This window comes from Nerophis lumbriciformis, linkage group LG15, assembly GCF_033978685.3.
Source record: "Nerophis lumbriciformis linkage group LG15, RoL_Nlum_v2.1, whole genome shotgun sequence".
Lineage (NCBI taxonomy): Eukaryota > Metazoa > Chordata > Actinopteri > Syngnathiformes > Syngnathidae > Nerophis > Nerophis lumbriciformis.
In genome coordinates, this window is record NC_084562.2 from 5,941,971 (window position 1) to 5,955,792 (window position 13,822).

General features: G+C 38.6%; 1 protein-coding gene across 3 annotated transcripts in view; it reads left to right on the forward strand.

Annotated features, from left to right (window-relative positions):
• Positions 1-13,655, forward strand: part of LOC133615985 (caprin-1-like) — a 28,792-nt gene extending 15,137 nt beyond the window's left edge. For 2 of the 3 annotated variants that reach the window (XM_061974936.2, XM_061974934.2), the window contains exons 12-17: positions 964-1,025; positions 2,578-2,712; positions 2,831-2,987; positions 5,575-5,763; positions 5,846-5,952; positions 13,104-13,655. In XM_061974936.2, coding sequence (XP_061830920.1) covers positions 964-1,025; positions 2,578-2,712; positions 2,831-2,987; positions 5,575-5,763; positions 5,846-5,952; positions 13,104-13,190 — 737 coding nt within the window. In that variant the 3' untranslated portion in view covers positions 13,191-13,655. The remainder of the gene's footprint in view (positions 1-963; positions 1,026-2,577; positions 2,713-2,830; positions 2,988-5,574; positions 5,764-5,845; positions 5,953-13,103) is intronic. The other variant, XM_061974937.2, reaches the window with a different exon arrangement.
• The last annotated feature ends 167 nt before the right edge of the window (positions 13,656-13,822 follow it).

Consider the following 13,822-nt stretch of genomic DNA (forward strand, 5'->3'; position numbering starts at 1 on the left):
GAAACGTTGAATGTATAGTAGAATTGTCAATCGATTAAAATATTTTATTGCCGGGTTGTGATTAATCGCACCATTTTAAGTGATTTTCCCCTGTGATAATATTAAAGAAGCTGACAATCATGCTTGCTTTTATCAAATACCCAGTAGTTGTTTTGCTTTGTTAAATGATTAGAAATAGCAAATTTGTACCAGAATGTTATCCATAATACTTAAAAGCCTACATTAGGCTCAACAAGCAACAGATCATGTTAACTTAAGTTATTCTAACAAATAATAAAGTCGTAGACATGCTCTGTTTGAAGAAGCTCATCACAATAATACTGTAGCAAAATATTACATAATATTAGTCTAATTTTGCCCAACATCACATCAGAGAAAGACATTGGCTGCTGACACATATGTAGTTTGGTACTGGACCAAAAAGATACTAAGTACGCACTTTTACACTAACATGTTTTATCCAGACCAGACCAGAGGCAAAACATGCATAAAGAAGAACATGATTGGGCAGCTTTTGTGACTTATTTCGCGGCGGAAACTTGTATTTTAAACAAAACTATAGTTTGCCTCGTTGAGTTAAAAAAAATTGCGCTACAGTTACCAGGTCAAGATGTCACAAAAAGCTTCTAAAATATACTTTTATAGAGAGATAACGTATGTACAATGGCGGGAACTTAGATCACAGTGACAATAAAAACAAATACTGTTTTTCCTGCTTCATCACTTCCTATTTGTCCAACCTACAGGAAGTAACCTTGCATTAAAAACAGTGCAGTTAGATACAATTTTAGTTTGTTGTTTTTGATCAAGGAAATTGTGTGATCTCAATACATAATCTAGTAACCACACATCTTTCTGCTTCCATCATGTGCTCTGGAATGCATGAGAAAGTCCAGAAGATGTGATGGAACATATTGTGGTTGTCCATCTATATCACTTACTTCTCTTCTATGCTCCTGACAGCCCTTTCAGAGTCCAGACTTTCACAAATAAGTGCGGCGACGGGACCAAAGGAACTCTCACAAGTAAGAAGCCCAAACAAAAGAGCAGGAAATATCACAGTGGCTCATGTGATGTCACCGGATATACAGTCTTAATACATTTTGTTTTCATTAATACGATGATCAAAGTGGCCTGATTTGTGCACGTGCTAAACAGGAAATGTCCGCACCGATAATAGTGATAAAACAACATGATAGGTGGCAGATGGATCCATGAGAAATTCACAGTTCTAGCAGCTTGACATAGATGAACATACAGTATTATAGAACACTAGAGATACAATAAAAGGCATACATGCAAAGACGATGACGAAGAATTAAATAAATAAGCGACACCAGAATTTCAGTAGTCGATACCAATACTTGTTAATTGCCATGATTTTCTATACTTATGATACCAAAATAAAAAAACTGGACCCATGTACTTTTAAATTCACTACTAAAAAATGTTTCAAAGCGTCAGGTATTTAAGACCACTGCTACATTTTTGCACCAAATTTAAAATGTATCGCAGCTATACATAAAAAAACAGCAGTAGTCTATTCCCAACCAGTACAGTAGAGAACACTGTATTTTTGCCTTATCCTTCACTTTAAGCGTGAGAGAAGAATGTACTACCGACCTAATAAGTCTTAAAGAGAAAGAGATGATACAGTATTATCTGCTCACACAGATGGTACCTGGTAGTTGTTTGAGCACACTGTAGCTAGTCCTGGATAGTTCCACTCCTTAATGCTTTAGTCACATGCAAGATTCTCACAGATATGAGGCAAAAATACAGTGTTACCTACTGTATATTAAAACGAATATTCCCATGCTTATATACTCATAAATAACAATAGTCACTTCTTTTACATTCTAAAAAGAATAGCAGTGGTGTGGAGCCTTCAAGTACATAAAACAAACAATATTGTTCAAACAATATTTACAATCAAATCTTTGTTTTTGATGATTATTAGTATTCACAGTTTTTTTGTAATGTTATACCTATTTATTTATTAAATTGATGTGCTTTAACTAATTTAAGACCAAAACATTGTAGAATATGTTTTAAAATAAATATCCCCCAAAAATATTTGAAGCGCGACGTGGCGAGGGACTTTATATAGTAACACTGGCTAATTTTTTATGACAGCAGGTGTTCATCTTCGGCACTGACTCAGTGCCCACACGGCAAAAACTGACTCGCTGAGGATAAAATGGGTGTATAGTCTTCAGTACTAACAATATTGGAAAAGCTGGTATTGATGTCATTTTTGCATGTTGGTATCGAAGTATCGATCATTTTTGCAACCCTATGAGCAACAGTGTGTGGCATTACCGTAAGAGTAGGATGAAATAAATATGGTTGCTCAAATTTCTGTTTATCCTTTTAATGTGACACTTTGATGCAATTTAAAGTAGTCTGTGTACATCTTGTAACTCAACACACTGCAATTGATGTCTAAATGGCTGGCAACCAAAGTGCCCAACTTGTACATATTATTGCTTGAAGTGTGCCTCAGGTCTAATGGGAAATTGTTCTCTCCGCCATTGCCGTTTTCTTCCCTCCTGACCTTCCTCCCAAACCCTCCAGGCTGCAATATCTCTGTCCTCTGAGCCGTCCTCTGCTTCCTCTTGCTCCCTGTCCTCTGCCTTCCCACCCGCCTCCAAATCCGTTCGCCCGGGTGGCATCAATGTCAACGCTGCACCCTTCCAGTCAGTGCAAGCGGTATGCTTTGTACCCGAGTCCAGTCCAAAAGTTATCATGAAGCGTATGAAATAAAAACGCATGCATGTTCCCTTTCTTTACTAACACCTTGATTTTTGTTTTTCTTCTTGTGTCCCAGGTATTCAACATGAACACATCTACGCCTCCATCCACTGGCCATGCAGACCCCCTGAAGCAGCCAGGCCAGTTCTCTGCCGGCTACGCGCAGGGTTTCAGCGGTCAGTCTGATAACACGGTGGACCAGCCAGAGGCACCACAGGAGACATTACAGTCAGGTGTGAGAAAAGCAATGAAGATGGTCATTATTGTTCAAAAGTTAAGCCCTGAAATGTTGTATCTCATGCAGGGCTGCACAATTAATGCAATTTTAATCCTGATTTAAAGGGGAACTGCATTTTTGGGGGAATTTTGCCTATCATTCACAATAATTATGAGAGACATGACGATGGATGTTATTTTATTTTATTTGCATTCTAAATATTAAATAAATGCCATCAAAAGTTCGCTTACAATGGAGCCTAAGGGAGCTGTGCAATCCTGCCTACAAAGCCCTTAAAACACCTCCGTTGAGGTTTTATATATATGATGTAAGTATATATGTAATGTAGTAACGGGCACATTTATAATAACATTTAATATTTACGCATTTTGTCCATTTTAAGCATACGCTGAGCATTAATTAAAAAAAAACGTTTCACAACGTTTGCTTTTTTTTGTTCTCATCACTGATTATTATTCACTGCAGACTTCATGAGAGCCAACAAACATGATAAAACATCACTTACTGTACAAGGTCTGCTGTCATTAGGATGCCGACTGCTGGGATGTTCATATAGTCTCATTTAGATGAAAAATGTCTCATATTCCTCACAAAGAAAAGGGGTGTGGTGCAAGGGGTGGGCCAAGCGTCTTTTCGTGTCCTAAATGACTGCCAAAGTGTACCAACTTGTCACAATACCTACTCAGATGTCTTCTGTTCAGGTGAGATGCATGATTTATGATCTAGAATAAACTTCCAGGGAGCAAGGAAGCAGCAGACCACTCGATGTTGTAAACATAGGCACACACAGCGCCGCTTTACATAGTTTGTCTGCCCTAGCGCTTGAAATAACAATGTCATTAATACTTGGTTAATATTCAAGTCACGAAATCTAAATTGAGCATTGTTGGCGCTTTTCGTATGTTTTTTTATTGGGTTTTATGGACGAAATAGTAAGCAGACTTATTTACAAGTTAGAATGCATTAAAAAAAGAATCCATCTGTCGTCATAATGATTGTGAACGATAAGCAAAATGTATTTTAAAAAAAAGGGCTGTTCCCCTTAAACAAAGAGGGGTACGTCGCCAGCATAGAAAAATTAATCAGCGTGCACATGCAGAGTGTGGTTTTCTTTTCGCAAGGATTTTGACACTCTTCTAATGCCGTACACCAGCCGGCATTGACAAACTCTTGACGGGTTGCTCCAGCCAGTACCCTCGTTTTACTTCCGTTTCACAGGTTACAGGTTACAAAAGCTCCTCCAGGCTGCTGATGTACGACTTACTTGGCAATGTTGGCCTAAAAAACGTCTTTTTAAAAATATATTTGTAAACTTGTATTTACAAAAATCATAAAATGTTATGATAATATGATAATAGTAAAAACAATTAGAGAAACCCAAATTCCAACCCCAGCTTTACAACATTTGGGATATAAATTTGCAAAGCAATTAAGAAGACATATAACCACAAGAAAATATTTTTTTTTAAAAAGGAAAATTATAAAAGCAGCAGTATAAATAATTATTATATTAATGATAGTTGTTTGTTTTAAAGCAATAAATTATCCTTAAAAATAAACAAATTAAAAAACAAATTTTGTAAAAAAAACGATTCTTGAAAATTTTAAATCGATTTAGAATTGGAATAAATGAAAATCTCGATTTCGATGTGAATGGAATTTTTTTGAGCACCCCTGGTGGATGCCTGCACAACACGGTGCTCTGCTTGTCTCTCTGGAGTCCCACTAGCAGGACTTACGTCAAGCCATCATGCTTAATAGAGTCTGGTGTTGTCCGTCGAGTGCCAACACCAGCGAGACGTGCTTCCCTACTGGAATGTATGCACCTCCTGCATCCGTGCATGTGTGTGGAAAATAGACAATGGAGAAATGTAATTGCGCATTGAAGAACTCTAACGTGAGTACAATTGTTACATTAATGGTGTGTTACCCTAATACAGGAATGTCCAAATTTCCCAGTTAATAGTCAGTTTCAAAAGGAACAACTGCTGAGGTCGAATTTTGATTGTTTTCAAAGATGAACTCTCTGAGTGTAAACAATAATATAAGCTTCTGTAATAGCCGGTATTAGCGCTTCTGACTAGTTTTTGTAGCACTAATTCAGTGGTGTATATATTTAAGTTCAAAGTAATATATTAAGATATTCTCCCTTTCAATTCTGATAACTTCTACCATAAATAACACTATTTTTGTATTTTTTATTTAATATACAAGTTTCACACTACAAACAATCAAATGTATTACAATTTTAAATTAGTGATACACGGGCCACCCTTGAAATATCGCCTTTTAAAATGTTTTTTAAAAATGGATAAATACAGCTAAAGGCGTCATGTAATTGGAAAAATAAAAAAGTTAATACTAATAACGAACAAAATATATATTATTCTTCAAACATGGATAACGTTTATTTAGCCCTTTTTATTAGAATTTTTCATTGCAAAACACATGATGACGTCACGTTAACGCAACCCACCTCCACTACCACTACTGTGGGAAACACTGTTTTACCTAACATGATTAGTAATTGTGAATTTTTTGGCCGTAATCGTGCAGCCCTAACCTCATGTGTGGCTGTCCAGTTGTTGCTGGCTTCCAGCCCCAAGCCCAGGTCCTGCCTTCCCCAGTCGGACATGAAGACTCATCACCCGGTGCAAGTTTTGGACAGTCGGGTCAGTCCTTCTACAACAGCAGGCCCGTGACGAGGGGCGGGGCCAGGAACAGCAGAGGCGCCATGAACGGTTACCGAGGTTCTTCTAATGGATTTCGAGGTACACGGTTGTAACAGGGTGGTACATGTCAACACTACCAAGCACGGATACAAGTCATTGTTTTTTGTCTCTTTGTGGTCAGGCCGATATGAAGGCTACCGCCCTTCTTTTTCTAACCCTCCCAGCGGTGGTTACACTCAAAGCCAATTCAACACGGGGACCCGGGACTACTCGAATAACTACCAGAGGGTAAGAGCATCGTTTTCACATGGAAAAATTCTCCTTGGAAAAATAACGTTCCTTGTTAAAACACTTCATAAAAACTACTTCAGTTTCTATGTTACTTTGGTTTAAGTCCTGTTTATGTTGACCACCCAATCAGGCCATTCATTGTATTGGCGGTGATTGCTAACAATATCAACACAATATTTTTAACATGTTTACTTGTATTTAATACAATTGTTTTTGTTAAACAAAGTCAATATTACCGTATTTTCCGCACTATAAGGCGCACCTAAAAACCACAAATTTTCTCAAAAGCTGACAGTGCGCCTTATAACCCGGTGCGCTTTATATATGGATAAATATTAAGATTCATTTTCATAAAGTTTCGGTCTCGCAACTTCGGTAAACAGCCGCCATCTTTTTTCCCCGTAGAAGAAGCGCGCGGTGCATGCTGGGATATGTGACGTTTCATTTCCATTTGTGTGTTTATGTAAAGACCCCAAAATGGCTCCTATTAAGTGTGTTGTCTGTCTAATTATAAGTAATGCAGACGAGGCGTGTTAACTGAGTTCTCAACGTTTACTCACAGCGTGCTCATAACCACATTCTAACTCCCAGCATACAACAACGCTTCTCAGGGCTACCGCGCATGCTCGTCACTATCGTTGCATGCTGGGTAGTGTAGTTGTTATATTTGCTAGCTCATAACATCACATTAAGAGACACGCTTACGCGCTTAATTCAATACTCGCCGTCATTCCGGGTGGATTGACAAAAGACCTCCAGCCGCTAGATATTGGTGTCAACAGGGCATTCGAAGCTAGACTGCTAACTGCGTGGGAACAATGGATGACAGAAGGCGAACACACGTGACGTTCACCAAGACAGGGAGGCAGGGAGACAGCGCCAGACGACATTTTGGATCCCACATTCGCCCAACTTTTGAATTCGGACAACGAAGGAGAATAATTCGAGGGATTTATGAATGAAGAATAACTTCAGAAAGTGAGCGTTATGTTTATTTTGTGTGTTGTGACATTAACGTTCGAGCAACATTATGTTGCTATTGCTCTGCACTATTTTGAATTTTACTATGTTTGTGATTGCACATTTGCGTACATTTTGGGAGTGAACAGAGTTGTTAGAACGCTGGTTTTTAATATATTATTCAAGTTTGACTGACCTATCTGACTGTTTTTTTTGACATTCCTTTAGCGCAGTTAGATGCGGCTTACAACACCGGGCGGCTTATAGGTGGACAAAGTTTTGAAATATGCCGTTCATTGAAGGCGCGGCTTTTGACCCAGGGCGCCTTATGGTGCGGAAAATACGGTACACAATAACTGAAAAAAGCAAAAAGCTGCTATCTGTTACTCGTTGATATCCTTTGGGTTTTGACCTCAAAGTCCTCCTGTATCCAGGGACTTAATAACCCAGAGTTTGTAAACATTAACAAAAAATTATGATGAGAAATTAAAAGTATCCACCGAAATGCTCGAGTATCGATCATAAAACTGATGCTACACTTGGTATCGACGCACCAACAATTGTTGTTATATTATCCTCTCTCTAATTCTTATTCATCTACTTGTTCATTTACTCTTCATATCTGCTTGCTTTCTGCTGTAACCATCTTCCATCTACACCAGCGGTTCACAAAATCCACCTCAGAAGCACTTTGCTCTCCATGCACCAACATAAGGACCAAAATAAAAATACAGTTGCGTAGTAGGCCTAAGTATTAATCAAAAACAAGAGGGGTTTTATTTAACAAGTGTATTTAATATTTTTGGCCCCTGTAACATGGCACACAGTTTGAACAGTAACACTGTTTTTGAAAACAGGAAAATAAAACACTACTCATGACATTACTAGATGGAGCCCAATATCACTGTTTGAGAATCACTGATCTATACTTCTTAAACTTTACTCAGCACTTAGTGTGTGTGTGTGTGTGTGTGTGTGTGTGTGTGTGTGTGTGTGTGTGTGTGTGTGTGTGTGTGTGTGTGTGTGTGTGTGTGTGTGTGTGTGTGCCGCCGATATTTGTCAAAAAATGCGTATCGGCAAGGCATGGGAAAATGCCGATCCAGATCCAGTTTTTAAAAAAAACTCTGGTCCGTGTTTTCCAACGCACCGATTTAAATAATACATTCCACTTTTCTGCTGCGCCCCAATTTCCGTTCCGCATTTTCCAGTACACCTTCAACACACCCACAGGTCTGTGGATTCTCACACAGTTGCTTTTAGCTGCTGGCATTACACGACAGGCTCTTCTCACTCTTTCCTGTGTCTCCCTCTCACAGACAGCGAGCGCACCTTCTTACACACGTCACATACTGTCACGTCATACGTCACATACGTATACGCCCTCTCCCAGCAGAGAGGTAGCAGCATGGCTAACGTTAGCTGTGATGCTAGCACAGCCGTGTGACCAACGTTTCCTCTAAGGTGCTCGCCTGCGCAATTGCGCACTGCTCAATCGTCCTCTGCGCACGGCAAATCTATGCCACGCACAAAATCAAATAAAAAAATAAGCGCATAACAATTTTCGACATGACACGGACACGACAGAGAAAACAGTTTTCGTCATCATTGTTCAAATATTGTAACGTCTGTCGAGACGCTTATCTCCGTTCGGTGCCACACGTCCACACCATCAAAATGCAGAGGCAAAAATGTCCACATCAACACCGTATGAAAAAATTAGTGATTTTTTTAGTTGTGATTTTCTTCTCTGCATGAAAGTTTAAAAGTAGCATATATTAATGCAGTATGAAGAAGAATGTTTTAATGTAGACATGCAAGCCTTGAAAGAAAATTTTGAAAATCAAGACTACATTTCCTGCAAATGGGTGCATTTCTACCCTATATTTTAACTTTAGATTTATTCTCATATCAAACTCTTTTGGCTGTCTTTTTGACACTTACATCCGGCGCCCCATCCACACCCCGGATTATAAATAATGTAAATAATTCAATGTGATTACCTTGTGTGATGACTGTATTATGATGATAGTATATATCTGTATCATGAATCAATTGGACCCAGACTTAAACAAGTTGAAAAACTTATTGGGGTGTTACCATTTAGTGGTCAATTGTACGGAATATGTACTTCACTGTGCAACCTACTAATAAAAGTCTCAATCAATCAATCAAAACACATAGAATCATCATACTGCTGTGATTATATGCATCAAGTGTTCATTCAAGGCTAAGGCAAAATATCGAGATACATATCGTGTATCGCAATATGGCCTTAAAATATCTCAATATTAAAAAAAGGCCATATCGCCCAGCCCTAGTTTCAATGATACCATTTCTGTTTGTCATGTATAATTTTGTCTATTTTGTGTTTATCCTTGAATAAACAGGTCAGTTTCTTGTTACCAACCATTGTGTATTATTCAAACTCCCCTAATTCAGCTGGCTAGTTGTTATCAAGAGTACTAAAACCCTTTTCAACATGATTCTGACAACTAAGTAGGCTAAATAACTTTAAACTTTAATACATGCTCGGATAGGCCAGTATCGGTCAGTATCGGTATCGGATCGGAAGTGCAAAAACAATATCGGTATCGGATCGGAAGTGCAAAAACCTGGATCGGGACATCCCTAGTATGTGTGTGTATGTGTATATATATATATATATATATATATATATATATATATATATATATATATATATACCGTATTTTCCGCACCATAAGGCGCCCTGGGTTAAAAGCCGCGCCTTCAATGAACGGCATATTTCAAAACTTTGTCCACCTATAAGCCGCCCGGTGTTGTAAGCCGCATCTAACTGCGCTAAAGGAATGTCAAAAAAAACAGTCAGATAGGTCAGTCAAACTTTAATAATATATTAAAAACCAGCGTTCTAACAACTCTGTTCACTCCCAAAATGTACGCAAATGTGCAATCACAAACATAGTAAAATTCAAAATAGTGCAGAGCAATAGCAACATAATGTTGCTCGAACGTTAATGTCACAACACACAAAATAAACATAACGCTCACTTTCTGAAGTTATTCTTCATTCATAAATCCCTCGAATTATTCTCCTTCGTTGTCCGAATTGAAAAGTTGGGCGAATGTGGGATCCAAAATGTCGTCTGGCGCTGTCTCCCTGTCTCCCTGTCTTGGTGAACGTCACTTGTGTTCGCCTTCTGTCATCCATTGTTCCCACGCAGTTAGCAGTCTAGCTTCGAATGCCCTGTTGACACCAATATCTAGCGGCTGGAGGTCTTTTGTCAATCCACCCGGAATGACGGCGAGTATTGAATTAAGCGCGTAAGCGTGTCTCTTAATGTGATGTTATGAGCTAGCAAATATAACAACTACACTACCCAGCATGCAACGATAGTGACGAGCATGCGCGGTAGCCCTGAGAAGCGTTGTTGTATGCTGGGAGTTAGAATGTGGTTATGAGCACGCTGTGAGTAAACGTTGAGAACTCAGTTAACACGCCTCGTCTGCATTATTTATAATTAGACAGACAACACACTTAATAGGAGCCATTTTGGGGTCTTTACATAAACACACAAATGGAAATGAAACGTCACATATCCCAGCATGCACCGCGCGCTTCTTCTACGGGGAAAAAAGATGGCGGCTGTTTACCGAAGTTGCGAGACCGAAACTTTATGAAAATGAATCTTAATATTTATCCATATATAAAGCGCACCGGGTTATAAGGCGCACTGTCAGCTTTTGAGAAAATTTGTGGTTTTTAGGTGCGCCTTATAGTGCGGAAAATACGGTATGTGTGTATATGTGTATGTATGTATGTATATATATATGTGTATGTATGTGTGTATGTATATATACAGGTAAAAGCCAGTAAATTAGAATATTTTGAAAAACTTGATTTATTTCAGTAATTGCATTCAAAAGGTGTAACTTGTACATTATATTTATTCATTGCACACAGACTGATGCATTCAAATGTTTATTTCATTTAATTTTGATGATTTGAAGTGGCAACAAATGAAAATCCAAAATTCCGTGTGTCACAAAATTAGAATATTACTTAAGGCTAATACAAAAAAGGGATTTTTAGAAATGTTGGCCAACTGAAAAGTATGAAAATGAAAAATATGAGCATGTACAATACTCAATACTTGGTTGGAGCTCCTTTTGCCTCAATTACTGCGTTAATGCGGCGTGGCATGGAGTCGATGAGTTTCTGGCACTGCTCAGGTGTTATGAGAGCCCAGGTTGCTCTGATAGTGGCCTTCAACTCTTCTGCGTTTTTGGGTCTGGCATTCTGCATCTTCCTTTTCACAATACCCCACAGATTTTCTATGGGGCTAAGGTCAGGGGAGTTGGCGGGCCAATTTAGAAGAGAAATACCATGGTCCGTAAACCAGGCACGGGTAGATTTTGCGCTGTGTGCAGGCGCCAAGTCCTGTTGGAACTTGAAATCTCCATCTCCATAGAGCAGGTCAGCAGCAGGAAGCATGAAGTGCTCTAAAACTTGCTGGTTGACGGCTGCGTTGACCCTGGATCTCAGGAAACAGAGTGGACCGACACCAGCAGATGACATGGCACACCAAACCATCACTGATGGTGGAAACTTTACACTAGACTTCAGGCAACGTGGATCCTGTGCCTCTCCTGTCTTCCTCCAGACTCTGGGACCTCGATTTCCAAAGGAAATGCAAACCAAACCAACCCAAACCATCAGTGATGGTTTGGGGTGCCATGTCATCTGCTGGTGTCGGTCCACTCTGTTTCCTGAGATCCAGGGTCAACGCAGCCGTCTACCAGCAAGTTTTAGAGCACTTCATGCTTCCTGCTGCTGACCTGCTCTATGGAGATGGAGATTTCAAGTTCCAACAGGACTTGGCGCCTGCACACAGCGCAAAATCTACCCGTGCCTGGTTTACGGACCATGGTATTTCTCTTCTAAATTGGTCCGCCAACTCCCCTGACCTTAGCCCCATAGAAAATCTGTGGGGTATTGTGAAAAGGAAGATGCAGAATGCCAGACCCAAAAACGCAGAAGAGTTGAAGGCCACTATCAGAGCAACCTGGGCTCTCATAACACCTGAGCAGTGCCAGAAACTCATCGACTCCATGCCACGCCGCATTAACGCAGTAATTGAGGCAAAAGGAGCTCCAACCAAGTATTGAGTATTGTACATGCTCATATTTTTCATTTTCATACTTTTCAGTTGGCCAACATTTCTAAAAATCCCTTTTTTGTATTAGCCTTAAGTAATATTCTAATTTTGTGACACACGGAATTTTGGATTTTCATTTGTTGCCACTTCAAATCATCAAAATTAAATGAAATAAACATTTGAATGCATCAGTCTGTGTGCAATGAATAAATATAATGTACAAGTTACACCTTTTGAATGCAATTACTGAAATAAATCAAGTTTTTCAAAATATTCTAATTTACTGGCTTTTACCTATGTATGTATATATATATATATATATATATATATATTTATATATATATATATATATATATATATAGATATATATATGTGTATATGTATGTATATATGTATGATGTATATAAAATGTTGATGGAGGGTTTTGAAGTTGTTTTAAAGGACTTTGAATGCAAAATAGGGGACTACATTTTGCAAACGTTTTTTTATTTTATTTTTAGAATCCTTAAAATAAAACATTGTTCTTGTCCCTCATAATGATTGTGAATGATAGGCAAAATTTAAAATAAAAGTGCAGTTACCACTTCAAGTTGCTTAGCGACAATAATAAGGTTAAACAACAACATAACTTCTGTGTAATTCCACATCATTATAGCATGCACACAGTGACTTCCTGTTTAGGGAAAAGTAAGCTTTAAAATAAAAGCATGGCCGCAATGAGCTGGATTCTACCGCAGCTGCTAACAAAATGCACACATTAAATATTTTTTCAGCTCGTTAGCCACTTAAAAAAAACATTTAGAAATGTACGAAAGCTTTATTGTTGTTGTAGTCAAGATACACAACATTAGTATCAAGTATCGAATGAAAACTGAAGAATCAAAAAAATTGTACAAATGGAGGAAAAAATCATTTATTATCATCCCTTTTTCTTGTCACAAGTAAAATTATACGCAATAGTTCGGCCAGTCTGAGGGGCGTGGCCATAAACGTGTTTATAACCTGTCCGGTCCTGATAGGTTGGTTGAGCATGAGTGTTGTATGTTGCAGGAGGGCTACCAACAAGGTTACAAACGTGGATCTGCCCAAGGAGCACGAGGATTGTCCCGAGGTAACGCTCAGGCCATGCGATCCTAACAAGCGTCTCATCGCTCCACGTCCAACATTCAGGATTTTTTCGAATGTGTTTCACCCCGGCTAACTTTTGTAATGTTTCATTTCACATTAACGATCTTATTTCCCCCTTTTTTTTAAAAAATCCCCTGCCTACTTTTGCCTGCTTTCGTCTGCCCACATCCTCAAAATGTTTTAACACGAAATGCTGACCTTGGTAACACGTAGGATTATCAGCAAGTGTGTGTGATATTAAACAAATAGATATTCCTGTAAACTTGAAAGATTTCATTAATTTATTTTTTGTACAAAATAAATGCAAAAAATACCCTGAAACTGTCAAAATGATTCCCAGGAGATTTCCCTCTGGCACATTCTCCCCCCCTCATGTAGACCATTTCTTTTGTAAGCTCATGACCACCATCACACTCTTTGTATGCTGATGTCATCAGTCAAGACTGTTTCAATAAATAAAGCTGTGTTCTATTACGCCGTGCTCCTTTTTTCATTACAATATACATTTATTGTACAAAAAAAAAAGCTTTGAAACTGTGGCTAGTGTGGTAACAACACTTTAAACATCACTAGAGTTTATGGGGCATGTCAAGGTCCCACATCGCAATTAATATTATTACCTAGCAGTACTTTTTTTTTTT